Genomic DNA, 13,058 nt, shown 5'->3' with positions numbered 1-13,058 from the left:
TACTTGTGTGGCTTTTTCTACTAACTTTAAATGTTCATTTTCTCTTCAAAGTTTCTCTATTGCACTGTGTTGTGTTCCCTTTGACTTGACTATCTGCTTTGTTACCCTAACTTTTATCCTCCTACCCCTCTGAATGGTACTGATTCGCTTTAACTACTGCAGAGCCTTTTTACATGTATCATAATGTAATTATGTATTTGTGTAATCAAGATTAAACTACTGTAAGTTTTGTACTGTATTGAAGGAGAGTCTATTCCAAATAAAAACTACTGGACTGGCTGTGCAGCCTGTGATGCCACTGAATGAAAAGCCACTTTAGTAAAGATGTTATTTATTAGATTTTTTTCTCCCCCCACACAGGGTCACATCGTCTTCGAGACAATCTGCCTCACATGGGTTTTGGAGGAGCTCTGGGTGGACCACCCTGTAAAGAAAAAAAGTCAGATGTAGCACTTGGACCGAATGTAATACTTTAAATGGCCTTGCGAATAATGTCTATGAGCATGTCAATATAATGTATAAACTGGTACTTTGGATCTGTTTTCCAATAGAATAGTGCTTTAGAATACTCACACTTGGCCTGAACCTGGGAGGTGGAGTGCGGTCCTTCCTGGCTTCACAAGAGCGGTTTCTCACCACCTTGCTATGAATGGCACAGCTCACACAGTAGTGCAGCTTCACATACAACTTGGGCAAGACGTAGGCTTCAGGAGGACATAAGAAACAGCATGAGCATAGCTTCTCCAAGCTGGACATCATTTACTAAGCAGAACAATTCCATTAAATGAAAAGTGTTCATCAAGCATACACATCTCAATTTCTTACAATTACACAAGTAATGAAACAACACATGTGAAGCCTAACTCATCTATAAAAAAGCAGCCAAGACCCATTAATCGCATGCAAGTTACTCCTGTGCAAGTTTACTTACAGTCAAACACGCTCGCCTCAGAGATATCCCGGACAGCTGCAGCTTCAACAATGTTTCTGATGACAAACTTCTTGATGGCCTTGTCTTTTGGTACACAACGGGCACAGTTGGTGCAGCGGATAGGCTGCACATGCCCACGGCCTTTCTTGGCACGTCCGTTATTCCTTCTCTTCTTAGTCTGATTAAATAATTTGAAAAAAAGTCATCACTAACAAATTCCAGATATTAAAATGTGTTACAAACTTGGTTCTGTGCAGTGTGGTGCTAAATCAATGCAATTAGAGACATCATGGGGCATTTAAAATACAGTTGTGCATTTTAGCAAATGTTCTGCAATTTATCACTAATTGAACGTCCTGACATTTACAATAATCGCGTACTGTAGCCAGAAATGCTTGCGTTCAAGTGGAAGCTTACGCTGTGAGCTAGGCTAATGATTAAGTACCAAAACGATATTAAATCCAAACATGTTTTTTATTTTATCAATTTACATCGTTACAGTTTGTCGGGGAGCTTTGACTGGCCTTAATGTTGACGTTTAAACGAATTATTAACCCAATTGAGCAAACATGACTTACGTTAGACTCATTGCAACAAAGCTACGCTAGCTAGCTAGTTTATTAGCAAGTTAGCTTCCGTACACGTTGCCCTCCGTCAGTGTAGATTTTACCTAAAAAAATACCGAATTGTCCAGCTATCTACATTCCCCATATTCATGAATTTAAAGTATTACTAAGTTATAGGACACAGCTTCTTCAACAACGTCTCTTTAAAGAATAATTTGGTTTTAGGAGCCACGAGTGTCTCTGCCATGCACTCACCATGTTGGACAGGAGGTTGGAAAGAGGACCGGAAAAGGTAGTACAGGCAGAACTATAATCTATGGTCAACCAGGTCAACGCTCTACGTTCAAAATGGTCTGAAAAAAACCCCATCTGAATGTCTTTATTTATTTAATGTATGTATTAAAAATGTTTTATATAATTTTAAAGCGAAACCTTTGCTCAATATTGTCATAAATATTATTTTTTTCATGTTAAATACGTCTGTAGTTGCGGAGGGATATTAGGCAGGAAAATAGTAGTGGTAGTTCTTCAAGTTTTTTTTTTTTTTTTACCGTAATCTCTCTCTAACTAGGAAGAAATCAGCTAAATATTTGTTATGTATATCCAGTGGTTGTAGATGTAAATCAGTTTGAAATAAATATGTAATATAAAACGTAGATACTAAGTTTATGGCTGGTCCAAAAATACAAAATAACATTGCTATTCGCTAGTATGTAGCTGTGTAGTTGCTAGGAGACCAGACCATACACAAAATTAATGCGGAGTCAGAAAAACCCTGATGTGAAGGTCAGTAGATAGCTAAGTAAAAACAATGGTCTTTCGTCTTTGCTCAGTCAGTTTACTTGTTTTGAAGGTTTCTGTTATGCATTAGTTGTACTCTTAAGCGCTGTTGTGTGTAGTTTCAGAATCAGTTTCTTTAGGGCCAGATACCACGGGTGACACCAAATCTGCCAAAAACCTCAGAAAACCATGCCCAAGAAGGGAGCAAAAAAAGGAGGTGGCAAGCAGGCAGGGATGACAGAGGAGGAGAAGCTTCTATATATGCAGCAGAGGGCACAAGCAGAGGAAGAGATGGCTAAAAGGAAAGAGGACATGCTCACTCAGTTCCTCAAGGTAAGAACATGACATAGTATAAAGAAAAAAAGAGGTCAACATTTCTGGACTGAAATTCTCGATATTTCTAATGTGTATTGTGTACATTGTTATCAAGTACACCATTTTACTGATTCAATCAGGATAAGCTGCAGAAGGAAGAGCGGAATAGTGCAGTAAACCTTTACAAGCTGACACAGCAATGGAGGGCAGTTCTTCGTCAGACACGAGCAACTGAACTGCGTAGCGACATTGCTGTGCTTAGCCAAACCTTTGAGAGGGTGCTAGATCGAAAGGACAGCGTCATCCAGGTGAGATAATTAGGCATATATGTTTAGGCTTTTCCACAAACTTTTTTTTAGGTCTGTTTTTGTTCTGTGTCTCTCATTGTCACTGTTATCTCCTCTTTCTGTGTTCATTTACTAGTGCTTGGTGTGTGACCTGAGTGAGGCAGAGAGGCAGTCAGCCCAGGCCCTGCGCTCCCACCTGCAGTGTGTGGATCGGCTGCTGGCCTTACAGAAGGGCAGATTGGCTTCACTAGAGCAGCAATGGAACAGTGGCTTGAATGAGCTGGGCTCTGAGTTCAACTCTGAGAGGTCTTTGTGTAATGTGTAGTGGGTGGAGTCTGTGGGGATCTGTGGGAGAAAGTAAAACTTTCTCACTCAACACCATATCTGACTGAAGGTGAACTCACAGCTGCCTGTGTGTGCTTTACAGAGAGAATATCCTGTCCCAGCACCAGCAGGAGTTTGCCTACCTGGAGGATGTTATCTTTGCTATGGAGCAACATTACACTGAGGTGGACAATGAAGCCCGACAAGATTATCATAGCACCAGAGATGTCATCAAAAATAGAGTAGGTCATGACCTGGCTGACGCAAACAGATCATTATCCACCGATAATTCACAAATGTAAAGACCTTGTACTTTGCTCCTGTACCCTGAATGCACCACATCTTTTAGAATATTGAGGAGAAGCATGCCTTGCGGATCCAGCTGGAGGGAACAGTGGAGAACCTTTGGTGTCAGTTCCAGCAGGCCCTCCGCAGCTACAATGAGGCCACAGAGGATCGTCATATTGCCTTTGAGTCGCTTCGCACCCGTGACCAGCGAAGTGCCCAGGAGATCGACACACAGATGAGAAGGCTTCAAAAGATGCAGGTCAACACAATCTGTAATGTGGCAAGGCACACTTTCTGGCCATTCTAGTCAAATCTCATTGATTGATAATGAATGTTTAATACTAATTGCATTGACTTCCTCTCCCAGGACTTTATCTCCATGCTGCGCTCCAGGCTAAGCTCCTCCCAGAAAGACAGTGAGGTGGCTGCACAGCGGCTCAGGGCCACCCGGGAAGAGGTCACTCTGCAATCCCGCCATCTCAAGGCCCAACTGAGTCGTGCTCGCACAGCCGAGAGGAGCCAACTTGCCAACCTCACCATCCACAGCAATGCTGCGGCCAAGAAACTGAAGGGCATCATAGTTAAGGTGTAACGTGTCGTTGTGTGCATGTGCAAACATAAAGTTAGAAGTGCACACACATTCATACACACGCTAAACCCATGTTTCAGTTACTCCAACCTTCCATATGCATATTATGCCCTGTGTCATTTCTTCTTCCACCATCTGTCTTGTGTCCTGCTGGTGGTTTAGGGGGAGAAGCTGCTGCGTCTGGCAGAGATGTGTCGGAAGCTGGAGACGGAACATGAAAAAGTCCTTCCTTTCTACACCTCCTCTCTTACCACTGAGGAGCAAAACCAGGCGAGGGCTCATGCTATGGAAACCCCCCACGGGGAGCTGGCAAAGGTTGTAGCACACGCCATTTCAGTGCTCAATGATTGTTACATAATTGTCACTTTAATTGTGAGAAATTAGCCACTCGCCTAATCCAATCTTTGTAACATATTTTCCAGGCAATGCAGAACTACTCTGATTTAGAGCTGTTCTGGCACCGTTACAACAAAGTTCTTCTGGAGCGTCTGTGCCTGGAGCGGGAGAAAGATGTTATGACCCAAGAAAATGAGCACCTTAGAGTTCTTCTGCGTCAGTATCTGGATGGCATATCTGTTAGTGATGAGATCCTACGACATCGCAACCCCCTGCTCATGGTCTCCAGGCCCACACTCATTGCCAATCTGTCTAAGGATGGCCAACGCAAGCGCCACACTGTTATAGAGGCATCACATGTAGTGCAGCGTATACTGTAAAGGGACAGCCCCAGGATAGTCCCCGTGTTGTGCATCATTTCTCCTTCAGATCAGTAACATACATGAACTTGACTGGGGTTATGTGTTTGGTGGTGACCACATGGAAACGATGAACTGTGAATATGTTAGAAATTCTATCACAAATTTTATTTGCAAACATAACATATTGTAAGCACCTTCCAAATAAAACAAAAAACATTCATGCTTACGTTATAATACTTTTTTATTATTTAAATAATATTCCTATTTTGCTTCATTTCTTCTTGCTCTTCTTGTCCTTGGCTTTCTTCTTGCTGGGTCGCGGGGCTTTGGCCTTGTTATAGAGGTAAAGCCCCACCAAGCCTAGCAGTGTAGGCACCAGGCCCAGACACACCAGGGGGAACACATCATTCACCATTTTCTGCCATGGAGTTTGCTGGGTCAAGGAGACTACCTCCACCTCAAATTCTAGTGTAGCATCACCTAAGGCAACCAGAACAAATCTTTAGTCATGATAGTATGTGATTTAGTGATAGAGAGTGAGTGTAGGAATCTTACCCACCAGGTATAGTGGGAGGGTATCCTCTTTTTCCATAGGCAAGATGAGCTGGAATAGTGGCCTTGACTTTTTGTCTGGGGGATATTACAAATTCGATGGTGTCATATTTTCATGTTACAATATACAGTATATATATAGGAGATAAACTGTCCTACAGCAGAATTGTGACAATACTAACCCTTCACAAACGCCCACCAGGCTCTGCTCCAAACCTGTTAAGAATATGATATATACAATGAAATCACCAAATTGCAACAATAATAACAATGTAGCTACATTTTCATCTGCTACATTCAATCCAAAATTTTACCAGGGATGACAGTCCTCTTCCCTAACTCAACAACAAGGGGGTCCCGGGACAGTGATGAGTCTATCACTTTGCCATCCATCAGTTTACCCTGTTGAAACAGATAAAGTTTACACAATACAAAGGACACAATAAAACGACTAATTAAAACGGCACTGATTAGGCTACATTTTCACAAAATATTGAAACGTCTGCGTAAGGACCAAAAAAATATTAATGTATGTTTTCTACAGTAGCAATCTAGTTAAGTAGCCTATAGGAAACGAAATTAGAGTGTCTGAGTCGATAACAGACCGTGATGCGAGAGAGCCCTTTGGACTACTTCCCTACTGACAAAGTGCTGACGTGTTGCACCTCCCATTGCATTGCAAAGTAGAATGTCTGGCATGCATAAAACGTGTCGCTTTTATTGGGGATAGCAAGGTATCGACGCAGGCACAATGACAAACTAAGTTTCATGTTTCACGAAAAACAACAAAACAGTTTTATATGACGGCATGAGCTTTATCTGCCCTCCCTCAAATGGTCTATTCTATTGGAACAGCTGGATTTGTAGTCTAAACCAAAGGCAGTGTGCACATGGTTCTGTGCCACATAGACAACAACGTCCCTTTTAGACCACAGCAACAGCAATCATGCATTAGATATTTTTGACTAAATATAGGCTAATTTAGACTAGCACGAATTTAAATGCTTGGCTATGCTCATCTAAATGGCCAAAAACGCTTTCGCTTGCGTAGCCTACGAAGTAGCCTACGACAGGGCGTGCCTATAGTTCACTTAAAGGGAAAATAATTTTAATAGAACGAATGATGTGAACATCTACTACTCGTTTCTCTCAGTTTTCTTACCGTGTAGTGGATTTGAAGCGTATCTCCCATTTCTGACAACACAGAACATGTTTCGGGTTTCACCTGGAGAGAACAGAATACGTAAACAAGTAGGCTACGAGCGAACGATACATTGTTTCATTCGAGTTATGGTTTTCAAATTATAAATGGGTATTTACATTATGGTTACATAATCCAGATGTGTTACATTGTGTCAATATTATCTGGCAATACGCATAGCCTAACCTATGTGCAATAATGGTTGCTTGATCGCTAAATGTATCAAATACATTTCAATAATTTAAAGATAAATTCTATTTTAAAAACTCACCAAGGTCTCCACCAATAATTCTTCCACAACATTCTGTTCAGTTTCGCCGTCCTGTGCCCCAACAAAAACTATTGCATCGAGCAAGACTAGAAAAAATACAGTCCTTGCTTTCATTGTAGCTAAATCAAACTTTTGAAGTTGCACAACGCCGACCAACTTCCTAGAGTACTGTCCTTTGTCAGCTCTACAGTCACTATGAACAGGCCAAGGGCACTAATAATTTGTCAAACTCAAATTCTGATAACAAAAAAGGTTTGAAGCCAGTTAAGGCTGATGTGTTATAATAATCAGTTGATAACGGTGCTACAGACCTGGGGACGTTGTTGCAACACCTGGGTCGCCCGAGACCGCCTCAAACATTCCGCCAGCATCCCAGAAGTCCCTTGTGTTAGATGAATAAATTCTTGCACTTGCTATATAGTGTCGCACGGGGGCAGCAATTAGTGAAGGTGTATGTGTGAGAAGTGGAATCAACAGAGATCGCCAGATAGGCTACTGTATGTTTTGTAATTTGCACAATGATATCCGTTTTCATCACCATTTAGGGGTAAGGGTTGAAATGTTTGTGGAGTATGTCCATTCCAACTCAATTTGTTTCCATTTCTTCTAGGTTGAATATTTGAAATGGGTTTGGCTACAATAGCCTAAATAAGATGCTTCGGACTCCTTGACTAAATCGATGGATAATTCTTGCTAGCACCACCGTGCAACATATAGGAGACCTCCAGTGATTCATTAAACAGCCGACTCTTTAGCGATGGTTTCTCGAAATAGAATCTCCTGCTTTTCGACCCTTGGGCCAGCTGTACAGGTGATAGACCATGCAGTCTTCACTAAACTGTTCTGACACTATTCTGTGTTAGTGTATTGTATCAGATGGAAAAGTTCATTAAATGTTTTACAATCTGTAAAAATAAAAAAAAATAAAACAGTCTGGTAAATTCATTGATTAAAGTTATTCCCGGTAAACTACAACTAGCGATTTACTGTAAAGGTGCTTAGGTATCGCGAGAGTGGTTTACAGGCAAATTGCAGGATATCGTGAGATTTCTTTTTTTACCCAATACGACTCGTTCCTTTCAGCGCTGACGGTGAGTAAAGATGCAGGCACGAATTTGTAAGATAGAAGAAAAAAAAACTATACAGTGTAAATTAGTCAACCCTCTGAGGAACACCTGAACTGTGTTTTGATATGTATTATGCAGTACTATTGTCCAGACATGAAGACCTGGCTTGATGTAGCAGGCTGGCATGGCGAATGAATGGGGGTGGATATTATTATGACTTGTAGTATGCTCGCGCTGTCTTCTTGCGCGCGTTCAGTGCTTATATATTATTGCAAAAAAAATACAAATAAAAAGCAGATCATGCTTCGGTTTTCTTCACAACAATAGGTGGTTGAGCTATTTCGTGGTAAATTCTTGCTGCCATTTTAACGTGGGCCCAGTTATTGTGGTGATGCAGTCCACTGCGATTGATAACGGCTTGCTAGAATGTCAGTGTACTGTTTCGTCTTTTCACGCATTGCCTTAGTCGAACATTATAGCCGCCTATGGACAGTGTAAGCCTGGAGTTTGAATGTCATGCGGGACCTCAAGACGCTGTGGAGCTAGCACTAGCCTACATAATCCACTTAAATTTATAGTCGTCTATTTAAAAAACACAATGGAAATGAATGAAGGGAAGTTATTAATCAAATATTTACAATATTACTGGTTGATGATTAAAGGGCAAAGTTAGCCAGAGGGGGAATCAGGTGTTGCTCCCACTGTCAGGACCATGGACAGGGGTCTCGGGGAAACGTACCTTTATTGGACATTACAATCAATTGAATATTGTAGAAACCAGTTATCTCAAATACCACCATTGGTCTATAAATTAGAAGCCATTTGAAAGGTGTCATAGGATAGTTTACCAGGCAAAGTCTCTCAATCCCCCAGTGATACTTGCAAGTTGCAAATGTATACCACCATCCAAATGTATGTGTGGAAAGCACAATGTAGTATGTATTGTGTTGGTTATGGAAGACTTGTCTTCTATGTGTCCTGGAGGTGGTCGCTCATTCTGTTTGCTGGTAGCACATTCTGGGGGGTCGATGTGAAGGAGAGATAAAGATGAACAGATTGTGCTCCAGCCTGAAGACATGGCTCCAGCATAGTTCTCCCCTCCCTCTCTGTTGTGTGTGTCTAAATATGACTTTAGTATGTATTGTAGGTGCACGGGTGTATGAGTCTGCTTCAACATTAATTACAATTTTTGATAGTAATTTAAGCCTCAGTTGTCTGTGTGTGAGGGGGAGAACCAATAATAGCTCACAAACAATCCATGAATGATTTATTGAAGTCTGCTCCTTTGACTCCTGAAAAGGGAGTGTAGGACTAGGTGGACGTTGGTGTTTGTGTGATTTCCAATCTACCAGATATGTAAGAGACAATGGTTAAAACTGACAAATGACAAAGCATTTTTTGAACTGTGATGATTTATCATCACCAAAATCATTGGAGACACAGAAAGGGCCTTAAGGGCCAGAACACCATAAATTAACAAAAATGGATAAAGTAGTCTAACTATTATTTTTTCATGCCTTTTCAGCTGTTTCTCCTGATCCGATCCCAGTTTTTGATTGGACGAACAAGGCAGCTGAAAGCCAGTCTGACATTTATTGGACACTGCTATCAGTCCTTACCAAAAATTCCTTGCACATTCATAAAAAGAAAGGATCACAGTCTCTATCATGGGGAACATTTTTGGAAATCTGCTGAAGAGTCTGATTGGGAAGAAGGAGATGAGGATTCTGATGGTGGGCCTCGACGCAGCAGGAAAGACCACTATATTATACAAACTTAAACTGGGAGAGATAGTCACCACAATTCCTACTATCGGTATGTCCATATTAAGGCTGATATAATACCCCTACTTACATATTAATGATGGGTATAGCTTAGGATGTACTGTATCTTTAGTCCTGCAGTTAGCCTGGACATTTTATAATGGCTGTTGGAGTTCTGGAAAATCAATACAATTCTGTCATTTAGAGCCTATGCTTGGCCTAGTGTCTCATATTTAGTCTCATATTAGTTATTATTATATTCATTTTTGTAAGGGTTCAATGTGGAGACGGTGGAATACAAGAACATCAGCTTTACTGTGTGGGACGTGGGTGGCCAGGACAAGATCCGTCCCCTCTGGAGACACTACTTCCAGAACACACAGGGTAAGCACCGTTGACCAATCACAAACACACAGGGTAAGCAGCGTTGACCAATCACAAACACACAGGGTAAGCAGCGTTGACCAATCACAAACACACAGGGTAAGCAGTGTTGACCAATCACAAACACACAGGGTAAGCAGCGTTGACCAATCACAAACACACAGGGTAAGCAGCGTTGACCAATCACAAACACACAGGGTAAGCAGCGTTGACCAATCACAAACACATTGAACACTTTCAAGGTTGTGTGGATACAGATTGAAACAAGGAGCAACCCATTTTCTATTACACATAAACCCCTGTCTCCTCTATCCATATTTACCTTTTTCTCTCTTAGGTCTGATCTTTGTGGTGGACAGTAATGACAGGGAGCGAGTGAATGAGGCAAGGGAGGAGCTGATGAGGATGCTGGCGGAGGATGAACTGAGGGACGCCGTGTTGCTGGTGTTCGCCAACAAGCAGGCAAGACAAGACCTCATCTCCCCAGCTTCATTTTCCACCCTACATCTGAATAGATTACACAAATCAGACCCCACCCTCACACCTCAACCCAAACTGCAATTTAGTGTAACTACTTGTGAACCCATCCATATCTACACTACCCTGAATGAGTGAGTGAGTGGTTGCATCTATTCATGTGTGAAAGGTTGAATAGACAGGTGAATGAATGACTAGTGATGAATGATGAATGAATAGTGGGTAGGTCTCCCACATCTAACACTGAACACTGTCTGACTCTACCAGGACCTGCCCAATGCCATGAATGCAGCAGAGATCACAGACAAGCTGGGCCTACACTCCTTGCGCCACCGCAACTGGTACATCCAGGCCACCTGCGCCACTAGTGGGGATGGTCTCTACGAGGGCCTTGACTGGCTGGCCAATCAGCTTAAGAACAAGAAGTGAGGGACCTAAAGGAGATAGGCAAGACACCTCAACAGGGTATCGGGGGTTTGGTTAAGGGGAAAGGTGGATAGAATGACATAGGGTGTGGATGATGGGGCGGCAGGGGGGGTCGGGTTATGGGTAAGCTTGCTGGGTCGAGATTTTTGTTTGAGTTTGTTTTGATTTTGTTTGTTACATATTTTTTCCAAATGAGTGATTGATAGTTATTTTCCAGATTCTTAGAGGGCTTACTGTGAACTGACTATCATACCGTTATTCACACATAAACACAAGCAAGCATGGTACACACCTCTGCTGTTCCCATGTCCACCTTCTGCTACAACGTTAGATATATGTTAGTGTAAGACACACACAGTATTGAAAAAAAGTGTGACTTCTAAAACATACATCCTCAAATATTTTGTTGTTGTTTTTCTGAATGTTTTTGCTCTTTTTGGTCACCAGTCAGTAGTCCTAATGTCAGTTCTTGTTGATGTAACTTGCACAGTTTTATTCTTTCTCCATGTCATTGGAGTAACAGAAAATACAATGCTATTATGTTTTTTTAATTTTGCCCACTTTTTCTTTATTGTGAGCAATAAGTGTTTGTATGTGCATAGTATGGATGCATAATATGTTAATTTTTGTGTATTAGATGGTAGTGTTGTGTGCTAATGTGTTAACAGGTGGTTTAGGTGGATTTGGAAACAATCATATATCACATGCCAAACTCTTTTAATAATAAGTTCTGCCTTCACTCTTTGTCAGTCTACTACCTGCATGAGCTGTCGTGAAATTGGCCGAATTGCTGCATGCACTCCCATGTCTCCACAGTGATCAGGGGAATGTGCAGCACTTCTTTCCTGATGTTGCTGGAAGTGCATGGCTTACCTGCACTGCTTAAAATTCTAATAGTCTCAGTAAAAAGCTACATGCCTAAATTGTCAACAATAGATAGTGTCAGTAAATACTTCAATTTTGTAGCTGCATACGGTCTGGGATGTCATTGTGTAACCAGTCTTGCTATCATAATTATCTGAACACTCGCTGAAACACACAAACCTCGTGCACACACGTGTACAGTTACTTTATTCCTGCCTGTCTTCTGGCTTCCTTCCGGATTCAGTTATGAGTCAAATAACATCATGTTGCTCTACTTTTATTCCCTTACTTTCTTATTTGAATAATCTTTTAACGACATAATACAACAAAAGGATAGCTAAAGAAAGTATTATTGAATGTTCATGTATTTGCGAATGACTGCAATAATTATTATTTGACATCTTATTTCTTTATCTGTCTGTACAGTTACAGTGTATTCAGAGCACACAAAGTTAACCAATCAATCAGTGTGTTGTATTTATAAAGGTTTATCAGCACAGCAAGATATGACTCTGTCAAACTGCAGTAAAGCCATCCTTCTACCACTAATACCAGCAAACTTAAGTTGTTACCGTCAAAACAGTGTTTATGTGTGGACATGGACACTGTTATGAGGACAGTACAAAGTACACTATCAACCTATCAAATAAAACAGTCCAGTATTTACATTCAGTGTCAACTTTGCAACTTTTGTTGAATTGTTTGAGTTTTGTGGCCTTATATTTAGTAATGTTAAGAATTGTGTTCCTATATAAAGTTGGTAAGCAGGTCAGCCAAGTTTATGAAAATGCGAACTAAAACGATAATCAATGCAAGACAACATACCATTAATGAATCATATATGAACTTATCTGTACCAGTGTGTTGTCTAACTAAAAAGGGTGATGACCTCACTCAGTGGTCCATGCTGTCATTGGCAACACAACAGTCTGTGTGACATAAGGAAATGAAACAGGATGAACCTGCTGTGTTGACAATAAAACCACTTTTCAGTATGGCCTGTTCATTTGGCTTTGTGTGAATATTATTATAAAATGACCGAAATTAATGTTTAGTTTCTTATCAACTGTGTAAATTTACTCAGAATTTTTCTGTTCTGATGGCAGTATTTGCTGACCAGAAGAGGTCAGTCTTCACCTTCTCAAAACATATGCTCCCTCTCTCAGGAGATCCAGGAGATAGATACTTCCTTGTTTAACCTTTAGTTATTATATTTTATTGGTATTGGTAAATTTTTAATGATATATATAAGGTATATAAAGGATGTATAATCAT

General features: G+C 40.9%; 4 protein-coding genes across 5 annotated transcripts; 2 read left to right on the top strand and 2 right to left on the bottom strand.

The window, feature by feature from the left end:
• Positions 1-314: 314 nt before the first annotated feature.
• Positions 315-1,891, bottom strand: LOC134023411 (small ribosomal subunit protein eS26-like). The gene is made up of 4 exons (XM_062465518.1): positions 1,753-1,891; positions 932-1,109; positions 574-704; positions 315-424 (listed from the first exon to the last, which is right to left on the bottom strand). Exons 1-4 carry the CDS (start codon positions 1,864-1,866, stop codon positions 389-391), a joined length of 459 nt encoding a protein of 152 aa, XP_062321502.1. The 5' UTR covers positions 1,867-1,891; the 3' UTR covers positions 315-388.
• On the top strand, positions 1,776-5,016 carry ccdc65 (coiled-coil domain containing 65). 2 transcript variants are annotated; one of them, XM_062465483.1, is made up of 9 exons: positions 1,776-2,283; positions 2,397-2,610; positions 2,733-2,900; positions 3,016-3,185; positions 3,307-3,445; positions 3,553-3,750; positions 3,859-4,077; positions 4,243-4,395; positions 4,503-5,016. In XM_062465483.1, exons 2-9 carry the CDS (start codon positions 2,467-2,469, stop codon positions 4,794-4,796), a joined length of 1,485 nt encoding a protein of 494 aa, XP_062321467.1. In that variant the 5' UTR covers positions 1,776-2,283; positions 2,397-2,466; the 3' UTR covers positions 4,797-5,016. The 2 variants fall into 2 exon arrangements, with proteins under 2 accessions (XP_062321467.1, XP_062321475.1); XM_062465491.1 differs by lacking the exon at positions 1,776-2,283 and having other exon boundaries at positions 2,290-2,610.
• Positions 5,002-7,187, bottom strand: fkbp11 (FKBP prolyl isomerase 11). Its single transcript, XM_062465503.1, has 7 exons — positions 7,114-7,187; positions 6,803-6,995; positions 6,493-6,555; positions 5,645-5,732; positions 5,513-5,546; positions 5,338-5,408; positions 5,002-5,258 (listed from the first exon to the last, which is right to left on the bottom strand). Exons 2-7 carry the CDS (start codon positions 6,914-6,916, stop codon positions 5,050-5,052), a joined length of 579 nt encoding a protein of 192 aa, XP_062321487.1. The 5' UTR covers positions 6,917-6,995; positions 7,114-7,187; the 3' UTR covers positions 5,002-5,049.
• A 612-nt stretch (positions 7,188-7,799) lies between these two features.
• Positions 7,800-12,781, top strand: arf3b (ADP-ribosylation factor 3b). The gene is made up of 5 exons (XM_062465450.1): positions 7,800-7,893; positions 9,395-9,684; positions 9,906-10,016; positions 10,354-10,478; positions 10,761-12,781. The coding sequence occupies exons 2-5, from the start codon at positions 9,537-9,539 to the stop codon at positions 10,920-10,922; spliced, it is 546 nt and encodes a 181-aa protein (XP_062321434.1). The 5' UTR covers positions 7,800-7,893; positions 9,395-9,536; the 3' UTR covers positions 10,923-12,781.
• The last annotated feature ends 277 nt before the right edge of the window (positions 12,782-13,058 follow it).

This window comes from Osmerus eperlanus, chromosome 1 (assembly GCF_963692335.1).
Source record: "Osmerus eperlanus chromosome 1, fOsmEpe2.1, whole genome shotgun sequence".
Lineage (NCBI taxonomy): Eukaryota > Metazoa > Chordata > Actinopteri > Osmeriformes > Osmeridae > Osmerus > Osmerus eperlanus.
This window is presented reverse-complemented; position numbering and strand designations above follow the sequence as displayed.